At 46.6% G+C, this 21,253-nt stretch overlaps 8 protein-coding genes across 8 annotated transcripts; 4 read left to right on the top strand and 4 right to left on the bottom strand.

Annotated features, from left to right (window-relative positions):
- Positions 1-139: 139 nt before the first annotated feature.
- Positions 140-919, bottom strand: BHQ10_002375 (uncharacterized protein; the record flags this gene model as incomplete). Its single annotated transcript, XM_040874514.1, has 1 exon — positions 140-919. The coding sequence occupies one exon, from the start codon at positions 917-919 to the stop codon at positions 140-142; it is 780 nt and encodes a 259-aa protein (XP_040730880.1).
- A 918-nt stretch (positions 920-1,837) lies between these two features.
- BHQ10_002376 (uncharacterized protein) lies at positions 1,838-2,515 on the bottom strand (the record flags this gene model as incomplete). The annotated part of the gene is made up of 1 exon (XM_040874515.1): positions 1,838-2,515. The coding sequence occupies one exon, from the start codon at positions 2,513-2,515 to the stop codon at positions 1,838-1,840; it is 678 nt and encodes a 225-aa protein (XP_040730881.1).
- A 985-nt stretch (positions 2,516-3,500) lies between these two features.
- Positions 3,501-4,223, bottom strand: BHQ10_002377 (uncharacterized protein; the record flags this gene model as incomplete). Its single annotated transcript, XM_040874516.1, has 1 exon — positions 3,501-4,223. One exon carries the CDS (start codon positions 4,221-4,223, stop codon positions 3,501-3,503), a length of 723 nt encoding a protein of 240 aa, XP_040730882.1.
- Positions 4,224-5,092: 869 nt separating this feature from the next.
- Positions 5,093-5,468, bottom strand: BHQ10_002378 (uncharacterized protein; the record flags this gene model as incomplete). Its single annotated transcript, XM_040874517.1, has 2 exons — positions 5,093-5,317; positions 5,385-5,468. 2 exons carry the CDS (start codon positions 5,466-5,468, stop codon positions 5,093-5,095), a joined length of 309 nt encoding a protein of 102 aa, XP_040730883.1.
- A 581-nt stretch (positions 5,469-6,049) lies between these two features.
- Positions 6,050-7,424, top strand: BHQ10_002379 (uncharacterized protein; the record flags this gene model as incomplete). The annotated part of the gene is made up of 2 exons (XM_040874518.1): positions 6,050-6,174; positions 6,227-7,424. The coding sequence occupies 2 exons, from the start codon at positions 6,050-6,052 to the stop codon at positions 7,422-7,424; spliced, it is 1,323 nt and encodes a 440-aa protein (XP_040730884.1).
- A 1,409-nt stretch (positions 7,425-8,833) lies between these two features.
- BHQ10_002380 (uncharacterized protein) lies at positions 8,834-11,097 on the top strand (the record flags this gene model as incomplete). The annotated part of the gene is made up of 3 exons (XM_040874520.1): positions 8,834-10,360; positions 10,409-10,847; positions 10,898-11,097. The coding sequence occupies 3 exons, from the start codon at positions 8,834-8,836 to the stop codon at positions 11,095-11,097; spliced, it is 2,166 nt and encodes a 721-aa protein (XP_040730885.1).
- Positions 11,098-13,479: 2,382 nt separating this feature from the next.
- Positions 13,480-15,275, top strand: BHQ10_002381 (uncharacterized protein; the record flags this gene model as incomplete). Its single annotated transcript, XM_040874521.1, has 5 exons — positions 13,480-13,682; positions 13,747-13,988; positions 14,053-14,193; positions 14,249-14,490; positions 14,547-15,275. The coding sequence occupies 5 exons, from the start codon at positions 13,480-13,482 to the stop codon at positions 15,273-15,275; spliced, it is 1,557 nt and encodes a 518-aa protein (XP_040730886.1).
- Positions 15,276-18,176: 2,901 nt separating this feature from the next.
- On the top strand, positions 18,177-19,323 carry BHQ10_002382 (uncharacterized protein; the record flags this gene model as incomplete). Its single annotated transcript, XM_040874522.1, has 3 exons — positions 18,177-18,721; positions 18,770-18,892; positions 18,945-19,323. The coding sequence occupies 3 exons, from the start codon at positions 18,177-18,179 to the stop codon at positions 19,321-19,323; spliced, it is 1,047 nt and encodes a 348-aa protein (XP_040730887.1).
- Between the last annotated feature and the right edge of the window lie 1,930 nt (positions 19,324-21,253).

Here is a 21,253-nt window from a genome sequence, read left to right on the forward strand (position 1 = left end):
ACCCATTTGCATTTCGGGGCCAGGCGATCATAACGACATGTGCATTGCATTACAGATCATTATCATGATAACCATTTATACCTAATTTAATTACTAATGACCAATGACCATTCTTTCACAACCATCTTCGTCTGAGGTATTACTGATCACTGCTATCAGCCTGCCCAAGAATAGCAGCCAACGACTGACTATTACTCTCGTACTCGCCCTTATCATCCGTCGGAATTCTTTGGGATGCAAATGCCAAAAACACCGCCTCCCAATGCCCATCCGCAAACTTGAACAGCAATGCTCCATCCTCATAGATTCCGTTCTCATAGGACGGCTGACTTCCCTGGTTCATGTGAACGTCATGAATGCCCGTGCCATAGGAAGAGCCGAAGATGTAGATGGTGGCCTTTTGGTTGATGGCATCTGTTAAAACGGGCTCGAGCTCGTCTAGAATGTCGTTGTTGGGACCAGCTGCTTCAGTCGGTAGCACGGAGCCGGATTTGATATCTACGAGACCCTGGGTGCGGATGAAGTCCAATCCCTGCAGGTTTGTCGCGGCATCGTTGTTGTGTCTGCTATCGTGGTGATGGCTGTTATTGTGGCTGTGGCCGTGACGAGTGTTGTTGCGAGTACGATTCGAGACGTGAGCGTAGTCGCTCAGCAGATGAAAGCTTTGGCTCAAGCTGTCCAGCTGCTGGGTGATGGCGTTTGAGAAGTTGCGCGTCAGCCAGTAAACGAGTCTGGAGTCCTTGTCGGTGGAGCGAACGTTGATGGCGGCTTCGATCTCCTTGCTGCTTGAGGAAGTGTCAGAGGAGTCGGTGAAGTAGAGATAGATATGAGGCGATTTGGGGTCTTGTTCTAGGGTTTGGGCTGTGTAGCGGGTGGGTTGACCGACCCAGACGCCGTAGTGAGGGATGCCTCCAGTCATTTTGAAGAAACGAATTGTTTTAGTGTCTATGGCTAAAGATTTATGAATGCAGTTCTTCAGATCTACGACAGACCTTTTATAATCTCACTCATCCTCACTTCCCCTGCTCATCAGCCAGCCAGCCCCGTAGCGGGGTAACATCGATAAAGATACGTCGCTGTCTAGACCGGAGAGCTCAAACATGGTGTAGCCCCTCCAACCAGGAATAGAAAAGCTTGTATCCCACACGTGCCTGTATCAAGACACAGAAATGTCAATCGAGCCATCCGAGTGGCCACAGCTCTATCGCGCGATGATGCTTTGCTGCAGCACTAGCAAGGCTTAGCTGGCTGATCATGGCTTTTAGCGCTGTCTACTTCCCGGCTTGATCCAAATTGGTCGCGACGCGAGAGGCGTCATGTAGATTAAATTGGGGGAGCTTACGTATACCCTTTGACCCCTCCAAGCCCTAATTTCCATATCTCCATACTATTTAGTCTTGCTCGCATGTAGATGGTTGAGCCATTGACGTCTTAGCGTGGGATTTGGCGCTGAGATGTGCGATTGTGGCTGATCGGTTGTCGACCTGACTTTGAGCATCGCACTACAAGATGAATGAGGATACTATGCTACTTATGAAAAGAAGGTTATTTAGGGAAGTTACTACAAAATGATGGAAGCATCTAAAAATAGTGCCAAATTGAAAAAATAACCCTAACAACCCTAAGTCTCTGGCCTTACTCCAGATACTGTAAAGATACAGGCAGACTGATAAGGACGATGTCCAGATAGAATAGAGAAGAAAGTAAAGAAATCAAACTCGGAAATGACGCCGATAGATATGTCCCTTCTCAGCATCACTGAATGTCACACGAATAAACATGATTGTGGAGATTAAATATCTCCAAGATTGCAACCGAACAAAAACCTTGTCTCACCCTAGCCTGACTTGAGACTCTCAAGCTTCTCAAACTCGCGCCTAATATAGGCATCGGGATATTCGCCTTCACCTGCATCAACCCATTCAAGCCACCGGCTGATAATACCACGGCAAATCTTCTGTACTTCGTGGACAGTTGGAGCATTTGACCATACCCGTAGAGATTTCGTGTCGGCGAGACGGTTGAAGGTCCTAACGACGAGCTCCGGGGCATGGTCGATCCGTTCTTTATATCGAAACGGTACCTCGTACCAAATTTCGAATGCTTTTCGTACGGAATCATGTCGCCCGGGGGGGATTTTGTTCTTCCCGAATCCAATATACTCAAGATGGTCAATGATGTTTCCTCCATGAATGATCTGATTTCTTTCTCTGCGAGCTAAAATCGCCTCCTCTGTTTGAGGATGAGCCTTCTGCTCGATTTCTGTGTAAACCACCATGCACCATCTCAGTTTTTGTTCCTCGTTGGTCAATTTTTGTTGTTCGTTGACCAGTTTTTGTTCCTCATTGGTCAGTTTTTGTTGTCCGTTGACCATGTCTAGTCGCTCGTTGGTCAATTTTTGTTCCTTGTTAATCTTCTTTTGGGCTCTCAAATCGCTGCTAATTTTGGCCATTTGCTCCATCAAGCCAAGGCCTTCGCGGTTGCCAACTCTCATAGCCTCCGAGTCGACAAACATGTCATCTTTTGCAAATACGTTTTGCCAGACATAGTTTATCAGGGCGGAATGGGGACGTGTCGCGCTCGTAGTCGTGAATCGTTTGAAGAGAATGGCATCGTACTATCAATTATACCCCAGGTTAGTACGCGCATGCTTCCTTTTGTGGGTGAGCGGCTATATCAAATTGCTGATGGCCCTCCAATACAAATGTCTCATCCAGTAACGACACCTGGGGGGCTGTCAAATATAAGCATGGACTTACAGTAACTGATTTCAAAGGTTTCTTGGGGCGGCCTCCCAATGCCCTCAGTAGCCAAATCATCGTTTCTTGTCAGTTGTACGAGATCTCACAATAATGTGTTCGGGCGGGCTGCGTTGTCAAAAACCACGAATTGAAGAGTTGCTGTTTGCTGGAAATTTTGGAACCTAGAAGTTCTCTGAAAATTGATAACAGAAGCTAGCTTTTAATATTTTGAAATAGCTTATAGAAAGGGGCATGTTGTTTGTTGGTAGCGATATCAGACGGATTTTCCCTCTCTTTGACACAAAGCCAAAGAATGTGCATGTTAAGTAGTTGTCATTGTTGATGAGTGTATATCACGGTATCAACAAACGTATGCTCTGAAAGGACCTTTGATTATTTGTAGGCAATAGCATTGATAACCTGGAAGTATCGGAGGAGCACCTTAGGCTCACATGGTTGAATCATCTTTGACCCGTAGACGAAATTAACCGCATTCATAAAATAAAGCTACCACCAGCAAAATGAAGTTGTCATATGGCGCACTTTCTACCTTGTTGAATTGAACACGGTCATACAACGGAGCAATTACATGAAGACGTGTCCAGCAACATAAATACAACTGCAGCTCAACAACAGATGCCTATCCTTCCTTTACAGCCTTCTTCCAGACCACAAACAATATCGAGAGCTGCCATCCATCCTCCGAAGCCGCCAACATACTGAGCAACAGATTTAGGTAATCCATCAGCCAAAACCTCCTCAAGTCTTATTTTTACCATTCTTGATTCTATCAAGAATTTCAAATTCGCGCTTGATTACATCCTCGAGATACTCTCTTCCAGCTGTGTTGATGTGCTCAAGCCACTTGTCAATGATGATCCGACAGCTTGCATATGCCATTCCTTCCAAAGATGAAGTGCACCAACCAATATGAGTCGTCATATCACCGAGTATGTTGAAAGCTTTGATGATGGGCTCCGGGGCAACCAAGATTTGATCTTTGTATTGCATCGAAATACAGTACTTGGACTCAAATCCTTCGCGTCCACCATCGTACCGCCACGGAAGCTTATCCTTTGCCCACTCGAGGACTTCAAGATCACCGAGAATGTCTCCTCCATGGATCACATTTTCTCTACGCCTGCTGAAAATCCCGGAGTGAGCGGTAAGGTAGAGAGACTGAGACTCGTTTTCAGCTTTGCGTTCCTTTGCAAGCTGATCGTTGACAGTCTTTTGCATCTTTAAGTCTCTCGCTAGCTGGTCAAGAATGCTTTCAATGCGATCCAGGCGCTCGATCAAACCAAGACCTTCCTTGTTCCCCACTCTCCTTTGCTTCCAATCGTGGATGATGTCTTCCTTGAGAAGCGCGCTTTGCCAGACGGGACTGAAGAAAGTCGCGTCTGATTTGTTCGTAGTCGAGGGAGACGGTAGTCTCAAAGACCGACTGAAGCGAACTCCCAGACTTTTCAATATCGAACTCATCGTGCTTCGAGCTTTTTTGTAGGTTTTGGATTTGATATGCAATTTGAGAAGAGGGAGAAGATTAACAGAGAGAAGAGCGGCGCGAGTTTGAGAATAAGGAGGAAATTTTATTTTGGGCGCGTTGGAAGGGGACTCTTGTTTGTTGTCCTTTGTGCAAAAAGATTGGACGGTTTCTCTCATTGGTGACAAAGAGAAGGCAATCATTGTACCTTTCGCTAACCTAGTCATATAACTGAACAATATGTCCCAAACAGATCATGTCGCCGGTGTTGCCCGGGGCATATATTTTTTATATTTGTGAAATTCTGTAATTGAATTGGAAGATTATCACCAGCCAGCCTATCACAAGCTCTCATGTTCAACAATCGGCGTTGATGCCGCATCTAGCCTCAGACCTTTATCTGTCTATGAGCTGCTCACTGTGTCATCATTCTGCGATGTCGGGTTATGCCTCCAAATATCAATGTTTGAATAATTCCTTGTGTCATGAGCGAAAAGGCGTATTCTGTTAGTTGCAGTGTGTCAACGTATCACTGTTTGTGGCTGGTTGAAATTTTCGCCGTCTTGCATCTTGATATGCGAGCGGGGCTTGTAGATAAGAAGCATCAGCTTGCAAATCCTCAAAATATGAATGAAACGATAGAAGTGGGAATTGCAAAGACGAAGAAGATGGCAAGACGTCGGGATAGACTCGGCAACGACGAAATACCAACCCTGGAACAGTTTCTGCCTTGTTGACTCGAAGCAAATCTATTTAGCAGGGTCATAAAGATGTAACCAGATACACAAATTCACCTCGAAGCTCGTCCAAAAGAAGAAGAAAGAAACGCCCATCCTTCCCAACACCCTCCCCAGCATCAAAAGCAAAATCATCGACTCTCCTCCCACCTCGCCATAACCGCATCAATAATCTTCTTAAACCCCTCCATCTCTTCCTCCACTGTCGTCCCCGTAGAAACAGGATCAACGTTGCACCCCACATATACAGGGAGTGCTGTCCTACGAGCGAGTACCTTGGCTGTTCGCGTCGCGTATTCAATGCTGCCGGCTGAGTTGCAGAGGATTGTTGATATTGTCGATTTCGGGTTTGTGCGCTTGTGGATGTTAGTATAAATCGGATGATGAGTTGAGGTATCCGGGATCTGTTCAAGAAAGACTTACGTCTGGCATGGCATACACAAAACTGCCCATTGGTTTCATGGTTGAGCCGCTGTCGCCGGGGGTTGTGGTGGAGAGAAAGACCATTGTTGATGTTTTCATGGGGGTGAGGTGAATGTGTACGGTTGTATGTGGTGTTTTGGGGAGTGGGAAAGATAACTCAATTGGTTTTATGGATGGATCGGCTGGATCTGATAGGGGAGGAGGTTGGGTTGATAATGTTGTCGTCATTTTGTGTAGGTGTATATTATGTAGATGGAGGATGTGGGTGTTTCTTGGTTGTGATTGTCAATGGAAGCTATGTCGAAGCTGCCTAGCTGCCCGATTCAATTCACTTGGTTATGATTGACGAGGTTCGTTGATTAAAAGCTGTCTCTAGCTTGTGTTGAGTGTTGACTTTTATATGAAAGGTGATGAAGTTGAAGCTATTCCCCACTAAAATGACCGGCTAATCCAGGTAGAGGATAGCGTCTCGTATTGTACTGTAATTGCGTATTCTATCAGCCGTTCATGTAATTTACTTTTCATCCCACTCTTATCGCTCTATCGCACCATGCCACCATCACAATATCTCGACATGATTTATGCATCCTTCCAAATAATTCATGATGCATGATAGATTCGAGAATAATCACTAAATAAATCACTTTTGCGATTGACACTGCCGCATGGCTGATCTCGAACAACCAGAGGCCCCTCAGCCCGAGGACGCCCAAAGCTGGCAGGGAGACTTTGACCCATTCGCGGACGAGGAAGAGAGACGGGTTCTCTTCGCTGCTTTTGATTCTTTCAGGTAATTTTTCAACTAATAAGAAAGTCATTTCATGTATTAATTATGGTGACAGACTCTACCGACGAACAGCCCATCTCAACACAACCCACCACAGACGCCAATCATTCTACGCCCTCCCCTCAGCACACTGGCAACTGCTCTCGGAGCCCCCCTTTTCTCTCCTCGACACATTCAACCAGGTCGACGACGCCATCGACGCCAATGCCGACATAGCAGATGAAATCCTCGCCACAGGTCTGCAATCATTCGGTCTATCGCCAGACCCAGACCTAGACCCAAATCATGACTCTCAGCAAAGTAGTTGGCATGGCACAGCTAACAGCACAGATGTCGGAAAAGCGCATTCGACTATTCGTCAGTTTTATCGCGACTGGAGTGAAGAAGGTAGACGCGAGAGGGAGGTTTGTTATGACCCCGTTCTTGCTGTGTTGAATCAGTCATTTGGTGGAGACTCTTCTTCACGGCCTCGATCTGATTATCGCGTGCTTGTCCCAGGTGCTGGCCTTGGACGGCTGGTGTTTGATATCTGTGCTGCTGGGTATGCGGCTGAGGGTAATGAGATTTCATATCATCAATTACTGGCTAGTAGTTGGGTCCTCAATCACAGCCGCGGTGCGAAACAGCATGCTCTCTACCCATTTGCGCTGCATTTCTCGAACATCATATCGCGAAAACAGCAGCTACAGAAAATCATGATTCCGGATGTCCATCCTGCCTCGTCGATGGCTCAAGCCCAGAATGAGGATGGCTCTACCTCGTTTGGGAGTATGAGCATGTCGGCCGCGGACTTCATTCCACTTTATAGCGGGGAATCGCAACGACATGCATTCGATGCTGTTGCAACGGTGTTCTTTATCGACACAAGTCCGAACTTGATTCGATACATTGAGACAATCAAGAACTGCCTCAAGCCTGGCGGATTATGGATTAATGTTGGACCTTTGCTCTGGCATTTTGAGAATGAAAAACGACGGACTACGGCTGCCGATCAGAATGGGACTGAAGATGCAATGAACGAAGAGAACGCATTGACTCTTTCAGGCCATCATGATGGAATTGGAGAACCGGGAAATGTGGAACTATCAGAGGAAGAAGTTTTTCATCTCGTTCGACGTATGGGATTCACGATTGAGGCACAACAGCACCCCGAAGAAAGGCCATATTGCGGGTATATCCAGGATCCGGAGAGCATGTTGCAGAATCTGTATCGGCCTTCGTTTTGGGTTGCTAGGAAGAATAACACTGAGTGATAGTACTACTCTGTACGTAGTACACCTGTCACATATCATTGCCACATCCTACTCGCACTAGAATTGAATTCACCACGAAGATGAAATTAAAGGAACATAATTCTGGGGAGGATCGATAGAAGCAACTGCGTTGACCAATCAGAGCGCTCGACAGCCAACCCTTTTGAAACGTGCTAAAAATAGAAGCTCCACCATCAGATATTCACCTTCGATTGATTGATATTATCAAATAGCACTCTACATATTTAAGTGCTAGTAGAGGTTATTCTATTATTATCCCATGACATGACAGAATAGAATAGAGTGTTGGTTATGTGCTATGTTGAAAAACCAAACGGTGTGTACATAGCATATTTCGTTCGTCCGTTTGAATACACTGAATACACGCTGGGATCAGAATAGCATGAAGTTCTCGCCAATAGAACAGAATATTAGGTATCTTCTATTACATCTTTTCCAGCTCTCATAGGAATGTCATATCGTAATTACGGTAAGGCTGTGATAGACTGGTAGAGTGAGATGATACGCATCGGCCAATCATGTTAGAGTGTTCATAGATATGTACCTGATCCAGTCCCTCACCCCATTAAATACACACCACAAGACGAACAGTATATACAATATGTGTTACATGTCCAAACAAATGCTCTTCATGACGAGTACAACGGGTGTCTGGCTGGTAGGTCCCAATAACGAACTCAGCCTCATGGACGATCGACTGTAAAAATAGGCCAAATAAAATTACGACGCGGCTGAGCCGTTGGGCCTCAGGCTTCCCACTGACCACTCGAAGTTTAGACTGTTTAGTACTCGTATTTATCAGCAGACTCCTTCTGCTTTTCCTACTACTCAACTCAGTTCTGCTCTGTTTCATTGATTGGCATCGTGGGATGAGCTGCAAATAGCCCGACGTTGCACGAAGTTGGACCTCCCCGCTTTCAAGGCACACAACGTTCTGTTAGAGTAAGTAAGTATCCATTTCTCAACTTCATTCTCACTCTTGGACTTCAATTATAAATAAAATATTAGCAAGATTATTAATGCGACTAATCGACCGTCAAGCTGAGTGCTGACTACTGCTAGTGGATTCCTAGGAAGCTAGCACCAACATCTCCATCAACAACCACAGCTTGGGCATTCTCTTTCTTCTTTTCTTCCGTCCATTTACTTCTTACTCAGCGAAGCCAATTCATCAGACTTCCCGTGAGAACTTCTACATAATTTATCGAATAGAACACTTTTCAGCCAGGCATCAACAAATAACAGCTCAGCCGAACAGAATCCGCCTAGGGCTGAATTCCCGCGGCCCACATCTTCCTTCTCGTCTCGCATCCTCATCCTTTCTCTCTCCTCACCTTTTTACCTTTCGTCCTCCTAATAACACCTTCTAATAAACATCCTCGCTCCCCATGACGTCGAGGCTAAAAAACTTCACGTTCTCGTCGAAGCGCAAGAACAGCAACAATTCGACCCTGTCTCAGACCACTCCGCCCGCTGGGAACACGTTCGTYCCCCCGCCTGCCAGTTCCGCCTCCACCAGCCCCCCGCCGCCGTCGAGTGCTTCCACCACCAGTCTTCCCATGAACGCCCAAAACCCGCAAGGCAGACCTCCTAGTTATACATACGCCGGCCGGACGAGTCCCATGCCACCTCCACCTTTGAACACCGCCGTCCAGCCCGGCCAGTATGCACAACAACCGCCTGCCGCAGCAAATCCTCCGGGATATGGCTATCAACAACAGCCAGGGCCGCCGTCGCAACAATCACAACCGTCGCAACCACTCCATCAGCATGGTATCCCGTCTGCGCTAGGCCCTGCACAGGGCCTGCGTAACCCGGCCGCCGAAGTCGACGGAACAAACAGGAATAAATCGCAGTTGATCGTGGGTATTGACTTTGGAACTACTTTCTCCGGTGTCGCCTATGCCTTTGCGACCAACAACGAAGCTCGAGAAGACATAATCACCGAATGGCCCGGCGCCGGTACACACACGAAACAAAAGATTCCCACTGTCCTCTACTACGACCAGTACCAGAAAGTTGTAGGATGGGGTCCAGATATCGCAGACGCTCTGGCTCATACCGGCTACCCGAAACAAGGAGTGCAAAAGGTCGAATGGTTCAAGCTGCAGTTGATGTTGTCCGGAAATACTTATATTGATCCTATCAACCTGCCACCTCTTCCTCCCGGCAAATCGGAGATTGATGTCGCTGCCGATTATTTGTTTAAGGTCCGACAGGCAATGCGCGCACAGCTGCAAAAGACTTTGGGCGAGGTGTTTAACCGTGAAGAGCGCAACATTCGCTACTTTTTGACCGTGCCTGCTATCTGGAATGAGGCCGCCAAGGCAGCTACTCGAGCAGCCGCTATCCAGGCTGGTTTCTTGCGCGATGAAAATGACAATCGATTGACCTTGATTACTGAGCCAGAAGCTGCCGCTATGTTCTGTGCGAAGACTGGTCTGCTCAACCTCAAGGTCGGTGACGCTATTTTGATTGTGGATTGTGGTGGTGGTACCGTCGATTTGATCGCATACGAGGTCGAAGAGGAGAATCCCTTCACTGTTGCTGAATGCACAGCTGGATCCGGTGATTCTTGCGGTTCTACAGCTCTGAACCGCAATTTCAGTAATATATTACGGGCTCGGATTCGCAAGATGAACCTTCCAGATGGATCGCGTACAGCTGGAAGAGTCTACGCCAAATGTATCATGGACTTCGAAAACAGAATCAAGGCCGATTTCCGCAACAACGGTCAGAAATGGGCCGTGGATGTCGGTATTGAAGCGGATTACCCTGATGCAGGTATCGAAGAAGGTTATATGACTTTTACCAATGAGGAGATCCTGCAATGTTTCGAGCCAGTCGTTAATCGTATTTTGGAGTTGGTGAGGAATCAAATTATTGCTATCCAGGCTCAGAATAGGCTGTTACAAGTATGTTCCTTCCATTTTTTCACTCGCTCATTTTGCTGACGATAATAGAATGTCCTTGTCGTTGGTGGTTTCGGTGCTTCCGAGTATCTCTTCCAACAAATCAAATTACATGTCCCGCCTCAGTTCCAATCCAAGGTCGTCCGTCCAATGGACTCTGTCGCTGCCATCGTCAAAGGAGCCGTCACGGCCGGTATCGCCGAACGTGTGGTCACTCACCGTGTTGCCCGTCGACATTACCTCATGGCTACATTGCAACCCTTCAAAGAGGGATATCATCCCGAACAATACCGTGTTCCCAGTTTAGATGGCAAGGATCGATGCAAATACACCCGGCAGATCTTTGTACAAAAAGGCGAGCGAGTCAAGATCGGCGAGCCCGTCAAAGTCAGCTTCTTCCGTCAGGTCGCTCCTGGAGCTACGTTGATGTATGAAGATATTCTTTATGCTTGCGACGAGGACGTCTGTCCAGAATATGTCAAAGATCCTCGTACGTTCCTTGCCTTCTGATTGACAATGACCCTTACTAACAAACTGCAGGCATTAAAGAAGTCGTCACACTCACATCAGACCTCTCTCGCAAAAACCTCGAAAAAGACTTTGAGCGCATGGACACACCAAACGGTACATTCTACCGAGTATACTTCGACATCTACCTAACCCTTGACGGATCCGAATTTAACGCCGAATTGGTGTGCCAAGGTGAAGTCATGGGTCGCTGCACAGCTCGATTTAAGTAGACAAACGCGCCTCATGCTGAGACATACAAGACAAAAAGCGAATATTCCTTCTATATTACGAAGTCCACGACATTCATCTTTTTTTCACTATCCATATCCTTTGTTTTCTTGCCAGAGAGCAGAGCTGTTACTTTCTCAATCTCCGTTTATATTCCCTTTTTGTACCGTTTTCTCCGATTTCTTACTTATTTCATACATAGAATCCAGGGCACATTACATCACTCGGTCAAGGATCGAATGATTATGATCTGAATGGTTGAATTGTAGCTACTGAGTGTTCGTCATAATTTGGGCGCTAGGCTAGGATATACTTATTACCTTTAACTATATTTACCGGTTGTTTCTTGTTGTGCCTAATTACTTAACATTACTTAATGTCGATTTGGTGGTATACAGGTTAAAAGTCCTGGACGTAGGTCTGGGCACATCAAACTCGCTGGACTCAATCAAGGTCCTCAGGTTCGTAACATATCATATGGAGTTTGCCACCTGAAGGGTCTATTATACTTGAAGGTCGAGACTGATTCCGTGTACCTCATCTTGGTTGGTGGTGTATAACTTCCAGGTTGGGTGGTATGTAAGCCCCTTATCCGCGAACATACCAGTCTAGTACCCGAAAGGGCAAGGAGACACAACAAAGGATTCGCGTCTGGACTCTGGTCGGAATGCTCTTTCCTGATTTTCAAAGCGTTTCGGGTGATTTGATCGATTTGATCATCTTAATGAGGGGGAAGGGGGGATTACGTCGGGGAGATTAATGTTCGTTAGACTGCGCGTATATACGCGACGTGTATGTCCCGTTTGGTCTGGAACGACAATTGGATCTGCATAGAACGAAACAGGCGTTTTTCTCCGGTGAGTTCGCGTTGTATTTGAAGCCGTCTCTGAGCTCAAGTTGTATCCAGTTTTTCGGGACTTAGGGATTTGGTTCATCGTCCTTGTTTGTATACGCTCATCTCGAACCGCCGGGAGCCACGAAACCCACGATGATTTTAATCAATAATATCTTTCTCTTGATCGTCAGCTTGCTCGTTTGTTACACACACCTTAGCAACGCGGCACCCACAGAAGACTTGAAAGAGAATGTATGTCTCCCCCCTCATTGGAATACCTAGATAACTTCAATGTTGCCTGAGCTAACGCAGACAGAAGAACATACAACACATCAACGCACCTCAGAATCAAGCACCAGAAAAACGAATCCTCGAGGCCAGGACAAACATCATGCCATCCCTCGAACGTCTACTCCCGGTATTGGATGCTTTTGGGAATATTGGGCATTCGGGGCATAAAGAAGGCGGGAAGGCGCCGGTTCCTGCATGATGTTTCTTACTTCTTGCAGAAGACGGAGCGATGTCAAGGGTATGTGCGTCTGGTTTTAGACAACCTGGGATATGCGGTTTTTCCCTAGGGAAAGGAATTTGGCCCTTTTTATATGATGCTTGATTGATGTCTTGTATTTCGTTTTGTTTTTAGTATCCTAGTGTTTCTCGGTCCTTGTGGTCATTCTGCGTTTTGAGAGTTGAGGATTGTTATCACGTTGACTTCCGCACAGTACTCAATCTCTCTTCGCTACATAGCCGGATTGAAATGAGATGCTTTCAGAAGACATACATGGAGATGTATTAATTCATATTCCCGAGGCATATTGCTCTCGCATTGCAGACGCAAGACTCAACAGAATCTCGAAGTGTGTCATTTACTCGCCATTCTAGTCCTTCGCATAACTTGGATACTGTTACTTGCTATATTCAAAATCTGTTCCATGGTTGCTGCTCTCAGATTTGCGGGGAATCCGGGGGAAGTGGAGAACAGGTATATCTCCAAGATTCTGGATGTATTAATATGATGAATACAACGTCGAAGTAGTAATTCCCTTGGCCTATACTACCACTCTATATTACTTGCCGCTCCTGATTACAGGTTTCAATAACCGACTGCCTGAAAATGAATGTAGATCATCTACGCGCATATGTATCTTCAAAAGCTGGGAAGTATGTCTGAACTGGTGGACGGTAGGCTAGTTGTTGGAGGGATAGTTTGTCCACCTATGATATCTGACGACTAAGAGCTTATAGGGCGGCATGAGCCGATAACATGCAGCTGAGTAGTTCTACATGGATTGGTTCCCCTCAATGACGGCAGAACGTCAGGTTGTGAAGGGATCTTGATATTTGTGTCAATTGCCGTTTTGATTGGGGTGTGAAGATGAAAGAATAGACAGATAGTGATCAGCGAGACTCGGGAGATTTATGACCGAAAGCAAATTGAAGCTCAGTATGATCGTGTGTATAAGAGAAAGGATGCATGCCACACAGTCGGCTCTATAGAATTATTCTTTCAACCGACAAAATCTGCATATTACCATTCACCTAGGCTATCATGATGAACCGCTTCATCTCCCTCACTTCAACTGCCCTCCTTGCCCAACTGGCCTGGACATCCCCAAACCACAGAAACATCATCCGCACAATCGACCTCTCACTCCCCTCAACCCCGGCACCTGGCAGACAAGTCGTCGATGCAGCATATCAATCCTTCTCCATTGAATTCTGTTACATGGCTGACTACGCTGGAGATAACACGTCCGTCCTTTCCCTCTCTCTCTCTTCCTTTCATCTACAAACCCACCCACTAATGACCAAGTAGCAACTCAAATAAATTCTCAAGACAAGTCATCCAAAACCTCCACGACATCTCCGGCGCATACCCCATCTTCCGTATCGGTGGCAGCACTCAAAACTCAGCCGTATATTTTCCCAACCAAACGGATATAGCGATTATCGATCCGTTTGATTCAGAGGCTTCGGATCAGCCGTCGCATTCGTATATTGGGCCAAGGTTCATGGAGAGTTTTGGGCAGTTTCCGGAGGGGACGAGGTATATTTACGGTATGTGCGATATCACCTCTAAATAAGGAGGTTAAAAAAGGGTTGGGCTGATGGGTCGAAACAGGGCTGAATTTTTTTAAACCCGAGAATGAGACGTTGTTTGATGTCGGTGATGGGTTAGGGCAATGCGTGCTGGAAGCGCATGCGGCGTATACGGCGTTGGGCGAATCGTTGTATGCGTTTGAGATTGGGAATGAAGTTAATTGTAAGTTTCAAGTCAGATCTGAAAGTGGGTAAGGGTACACAACTTATTCGAGCAGCATGGGCAGGAGGGTCTCGTCGACCTGCCAACTGGACTCAGCAAGACTACGTCGATCAATGGAATCAATACGCTACAGCCACCAGTCAAAACCTCACAGGCAGAGAGTCTATGCAGCTATTCCAGGGATGCGCCTACACCGCGCCGAGAAACGTTGGCGATAACATGACGATTTGGAACATTGAACATGCCGAGGAAGACGGTATGCGCTCGAATAAGGCAAAGACGGTGTCGGACCATGATGTAAGATCCAGACTCAGTAAGGACAGGATATGAGCTTTGAAAACTGACAGAAACAGTATATGGGGGCAAACTGTGACTACACTGGTGCCGGTCCAACGATTGAGACGAGTCTGTTCGACAGAACAAACATGCTCTCTCGCGTCCGGTATCACGACTACCTTGGCAACGCAACTGAGAACTCCGGCATCGAGTACGTACTAGGAGAAACCAACTCGATATCGTGCCAAGGGGCCTTCAATATCTCCGATGTGATGGCCTCTGCTGTCTGGGCTGTGGACTATGTGCTCTACCTTTCATCACTCAAGGTCTCTCGCGTCCATTTCCATATGGGCACGCGCTACCGCTACTCTCCTTGGCAACCCATCTACTACAACGATACAGAGGCACACGTCAAGCCTATCTACTACGGTAACATGTTCAACGCCGCCGTCTTTGCAGGCGGCGACAAACAGACTGAAGTATTGGCCAACGAGACCAATTTCGGTGCATATGCCGTGTACAACAAGGGCAAACCGGAGTCAATCGTTGCCGTGAATCTGAACATGTGGAACTCAACCATGGATGCCGCGGACCGCCCCTATACCGCCTTGTCGCTGCCTGGGGCTTGGAATGAGGCGAGGGTATCGCGCTTAACGAATCCTGGTGTTGACACGGCTGCTAACATCACTTTTGCCGGTCAATATGTCGACTCAGAAGGTCGCATTGTTGGTGAAAAGTCGTTTGATAAGGTCATTGATGGAACGGTGCATGTTGGTGCCGGAGAGGCTGTTTTGAATAGCAAGTAGTTGAATTAGTCGATTAAATGGGCCGTGTCTGTCGCGTGCAATGAACCGACAATGACGGAAAAGCCGCAGAATCCGACGAGAAATAGAGATAATAAAATCACATCGTGATAATGGTCTGACGCCTGTTACTTCAAGCACGTAACCGATCTTTCGCATTTCCTTATCGCTTCTTCCTTCTAACCCGGGTAAATCCAGCCTTCTGATAGAATTTTATAGCGTATCGGAGTGCGACGTCCGAAACATAATGCCCGACACGACAATCATTCCCGGATAAGCAAAATATTTGCCATTCTTGCGTTGACCGATTCCGTCAAAAATTCCCCGATGTTGTAGCGATGAATAGTCGGTCAGTCGGGTGCTGGCTGAAACCCCAGAACTGACGGTGGGCACAGTGGAGACTTTCGTTGCGGGAAGCGCGGTATTGATTTATATGAATATATTCGTCGGGCGATAATCAGAAGATAAAGGAATTGACCATATTCATCATGCGATATAGCCCTTTGGTTTGATGGGCGAGGACCCAGTAGAGGTGGGTAGTGGTAAATTGTCTGGATCGCATGTGGAAGATGTCAAGATGCAGGTGGTGGGTTAAAAACGTCGACTGGCTGGAACCCTGAAAGTTCGGAGTATATTATTTAATCAATCAGTCGGATGTTTGTTCCATAGGTGACATTGATGACTAAATTTTTGGCATGACTGGTATAAGGTCTTCATAAGCTGTTCGTGTTACAATAGCGATCGTATGAGGCATTTTTAACAGCTGTTGAGATCAATACGAGCATGTCTGTCTTCAGTCTTAAGTCATGATCTGGGCTGTCGGAATGCACCGACTGTGACGTAAATCCAGTGCTTCAAAGTTGGATAGGGGCCTCAATTCGAGCCTATTATCGTCCTTGTTGGAGATTGACATTTGTCCAAGTCTCTTGAGTAGTAGCTGAACAATATTGTGCCCAATCATCTTGCTTTCTCCATATCGAGATCTCTCATGACGATTTTGGTGGCTTGAAATAAACTCATTGACACAACTCCGGCGGTCGAACACAGCCTCTCTACCTAGTCTTTGCCATGGAATTGTGGCTCAGACATTGATCAGCCAATACTACGTAGCATAGATTGCTTACTCCTCGGAGTTGTCAACTTGCCTCGATGCACAGGCACGAGACCTTTTTGACATAACAAAAATCAAATCTCCGAAAAAGATGCAAGACTCTGCATATTTTACCCTAAACGGGGTGGTGCAAGTCCCACCCCGCCAAAATAGCTGTCAATTGGCGTTGCGTCTATCCTACAGTCAGTGCTCTAGCGGCCTCGCTAGGCTAGGAGAGAAGACAGCGAGCGCAGTTCACGCTGCCTAATAACTAGTTTGTGCGCTATCCCGCATAGGACCAAGAACTATTGATCACGACCCCAAGATCCGCTTGAGTGGGCAAATAGGTGTTGGCCCTTTTAGGCGACCATGCTCACCTGACCTCAGTGATTTTACCTGATAAAGGGATGAGTGCGTACTCAGTTATGAGCTGTTCTCTCTGCAATGTAAAGCCAGCTGAAGTATCAGTCTAAATCGAAATACCAGCCTCATTGGCCATTTTGGAGACAAATACTGCTGCTGGAACGATGGAGCCTGAAAAATGGCCGTTCTTTTGTCCGAGATCACAGGTTCTAGATTCAAAGTATTGTGCGGCCGACACGGCTGACAATCAGCGGCAAGCGCGCTTTGCGCGGGAAGCCCGAAAATTCATCCTGCTTTGCTGGGGCAAGAAAATGGAGCTGGCCTGGTACGTATGGGGTTCGGTCCAAAGGTCTAGAGGGTTACAGACAAATACGGAAGGCTGTCAAGTTACTGACTCGAGAATAATTTGGGAGGGGCGACGCATTTGCGGAGTAGGACAGACCCGCTCGGCTGGGTAGCATGTACGTGCACTACGTAGTAGTACTAGAAGGCAAACGGGCGGAGGCTCTCACTATATTGAATTTGACATGTAAAGCGCGGAACAGACGGAAAGCGACGAAGTACATGTTGATGCATCGTTACCAGGTCTCGTGCCCAGAGCACAGCAGCAAGCCCTTCGAGTAAGAGATCCGAGGCTGCTGCACTCGTCTGTATAGCCAGGAGATATCTTGCAAAGTCGATCGCTACCGGATCGACCCCAATCAAGGCTAGCCAGTAGCGTCACTGCAGACCAATGCACGGACACCATCACGCGCAAGAAAAGGAAGTGAGTCGCAATTCTTGTAGTAGAATAGGCCGTATCCAGACTTCAAGCTAAGCCCGAGCACAAAATCCACAAAATTACATTACTACTGGCACGATGGTGATTCAATCTGAGTCAACTATTAGTCAGTAAGTAACTTCGGCAAGACAGATCAGAGCCTATAATTTGCCCGCGGAGCAGATCCACTGACCTCCAAACTGAACGCCCAGCCCTGAGCTGATAGTACGCTTTATTTAATTACCTTTCCGCTTTGCTATCCAGGTTTTGCAAGTGACGACAGGCGGGTCTCCTGTTGAAGCAAAACGCGATCGATCATGTGGCTGCTGTTGCATTTTGTGGGGAGCATTGCCAGGCACCGCCTTAAATGATGCCTTTATATGCTATGTGCTGCTCAATGGCACGTGTGATTGCTGAAATAGAGCGCTTCCAGGTACACGTATGTAAGCATGGACGGATTGATGTGAGGCCCAACTGTTTGGTATAAATTTTGCTTTTTTCGCTTCGTTTTAGAAAAGACAAAAAATTTTATTCGGCAGAGCACGTCCCGACGGTCACTTCTCCTGATACCCCCAATCCTAATATCTATTCCCTTTCGTATCCTTCCTGATGCATTGATCTCGTACAGCCAATTCAACCAATTCGAGATAATTTGCGTGATATTTGTGATTTCCTTTTGTCCTTTTCAAGCATGGTGTATTCCTTATCATTTGTTGTTTTCACAGTCGTCGGCGTCCTCTTTCAATGGCTGCTCAAACTCTTTCATCCGTCACAGGGGAAAGTACCCGAGAAGTCGAAAGTTCAGGATGCCACTCGCAAAGCGCCGTATCCATGCAAGGCAATTAAGGGCAATCAAAAATTCCGTATCACTATGGGATTACGGAGACTAGACGAGTGGAATTGGCTCACTGTTGATAAAAATTACTTGAAGGAGCACGATGTCAGAGCATCTCTGCTTCAAAACCAACGAAGTCAGGTTATTCAGAGCCTCCCGGAGTCAAAGGCCGCTTGTGCCGAAGGCCTGGAGGTCGTGGCCGAATTTCTCTGTGAAAGGTACCCGGATATGTTTCATATGGAAGAGGAACAGGACATGAGGAAAATCCTTAACAGCAAGACGGGCGAAAGCTTTGTGATCGGCGATGAAAACAGCGCAACAGACCCTCTTGAGACCGCGGTGCGTCTCGCCATGGAAGACTTGAGTATTCTTCTGATGAACGAAGAAGGAGAATACTACCTGTATGTTCTTCACCATTCGACTTCAGTTCACGACTAACACCTTTTTAGTGCAGCCAGTGCGACGCTCTTTCCAGTTGGGTGGACGGTTCAAGACCGCATCGGATGGACAATTTCTCAAATGCATGGCCCGGTGCCGGATTGGAAGGATAAAATCGGTCACTCTGTCAACAAGTAAGACTTTCTCCCGACTGATGTTGTCAGGAGGCACGCCTGACTTTGTTAGGTTCTTCTGCCGACTTACCCCTGAATCTCCAATGGAACGGTCCAACTACTTTCTGGAAACCAAGGAGCCAGGTGAAGACTTGGGTGATACACTTTTTCGACCAATGGCGCTGAACGAGGATCAGCCCGGTCTTTCGATCGACAACATTCTTCTTCGTCAGGAGCGTCAGACCTTTCGCAGACTGCCACGCACTGGAGCCCTCATTTTTAGTGTCAAGACAACACTAAACACATTCGACGAACTGCCCGTGGAACAACTACAGGCTCTCGCCACGGAAATCCGCAGCTGGCCTGAGGATATGGCGAAGTACAAGGGACGCGACATCTGGGGCCAACTTGTGTTGGACTATTGCATTCAACGAAGCATTGTACCTGCCTGAGTCATGCTGCCTTCTTTTGCATCTTATTTTTCCTAGTTTTTGATGTTTCAGCTTTGTTTTCGATTGTTTCTGGTCATGATTCACTGTGAATTTTACTGCGTAATGCCATTGACGACAACAAAAGTTTGGGTGGCTGTCTGAATATTTCTTGAATGTTTTCAAAAGCGACAAGTTCTGCATGGAATAGGATTATTCTTTTTTTTGTCATCAATGTACTTCTGTTGATGTTTGTGTTTGTACGTAATGCATACAGATCGAACGGATGTAGGTAGTCAATGTAAGACTGACCTTGTGATATTGAAGCCGACGACAGAAATAAGTTAAAAGGAGAGATGCTGATGGACGAATTTTGAAGTTGTGGTGACAGCTCTTTGTCTCGCAGGAGGAATGGCTGGGTTCCTTCCTCATTGGTATGCTTAGATCAGCCTTGCCCTAACTCGATAACTTCAATCAAACGACGCTCTACTGTTCGTAGCATGCTCGTCCAAATGCCATAATACTGTTGCTCCTCGTGTTCTGTATAGCGTCAATCGCCCCTGCGAGATGTCTGCTAGTTAGCCACCGCTAACCGGGTGCAAAGCTTCATCCCTTTCCTAGTTCGGCTTCCTAGTTCGGCATCTTGCCGGAAGAGACAGTCGTGCAAGTCAACGTAGGCTAACGCCGACGCGGGAGAGAATGTATCCTGGAACGAGCAATTGTCCCCCACGCGGCCTGCTAAGAGATATTACTTCCCTTCGAATCGCAGTTTGATTGGACCCGATGTCATGCCATTCTCTCCGTGTGGCGTTTGCATCCGGTCAATATCTTCAACTAAGCGTGGGATATTGAGGTGACCAAGCTTCCCCATGGGGTCAATATTTGTAAAATTATCAGGAAAGCTCGCTTCTTCTCCAAATGTCGCAAGGTTGACCTCATTATGCTCTGGGTGAACCATTCAGATATAAATGGATTACTAGTACTTGCTAACATTGGATTGGCATTTTACAGTCCAATCATTATGTTTCACTATATCCTTCAATGCATGAAATGAGACCCTATTTTCATGAAGCTTTTTCTCGCTTCCATTAATATTGACGTCAAAACGTTTCTGCGGCCAAGTTGGAATGTATAATGGCCGATCTAAACATGAACGCCAACCAATTCTCGACTGTCATTTCAATTCTATATGGTCCGTTTATACTACGCAAAATCAATAAGAGTCTTAGTACTGAAAGTTGGTTGGCAGTCAGATACATTCCCTTTCGAATTCCGTCAAACATGATCATTAAAAAGGATCTCGACCGGGCCTCTGTGTCAGAAGGTTTTATCCCCAAGGATATTGATGAAAATGTGGGATCTGATCGATTTGATCTTCATGCTTTAATGTTGGACGCAGGCAGCTGTGATGAGACAGATGTTTGGATGAAGATGACTGCATCGGTGAAACACTCAACTCATTACACTTTTACTTCCACCATGCAAAGGACGATGGCAAAGTAAAAGTATTTATTTCGTTGAATGACTGTACCTACCATGTATGGAATCTCGGTATGGGGTGATGGGCGGTTGAAGCCGATACATTCATGCGGGGGCTCAGGGGAGATTTCAATAGCGTGGGGGTCATCGAGAAATGTACTGGGTAGCTAACGACCAAAAAAAGCAAGAGATATCGAGTATGGTTTAGTAATAAAAAGCTTGCAGAAGCTATGCCTCAATAAATTCAAGGAGTCGCAAATCAGGATGCACAGAGAGTCCAGAAACGAATCGAGATGGCGACTTTTATCTACAAAGCGATCCGACGGCCTCTTCCGATTTAAAGCAACAGCAGCTGGCATCGAGTCAAAGTAGTTGTTCATGAATATATGTAATAAACGGTGTACTCGGGGCCCTGTGTTTATATATCAAGTGAAAGTTTCGGGTACAAAATCTCGGTTTGAAGGGGCCTTCTGTT

This window comes from Talaromyces amestolkiae (assembly GCF_001896365.1).
Source record: "Talaromyces amestolkiae strain CIB chromosome Unknown scaffold3.1, whole genome shotgun sequence".
Lineage (NCBI taxonomy): Eukaryota > Fungi > Ascomycota > Eurotiomycetes > Eurotiales > Trichocomaceae > Talaromyces > Talaromyces amestolkiae.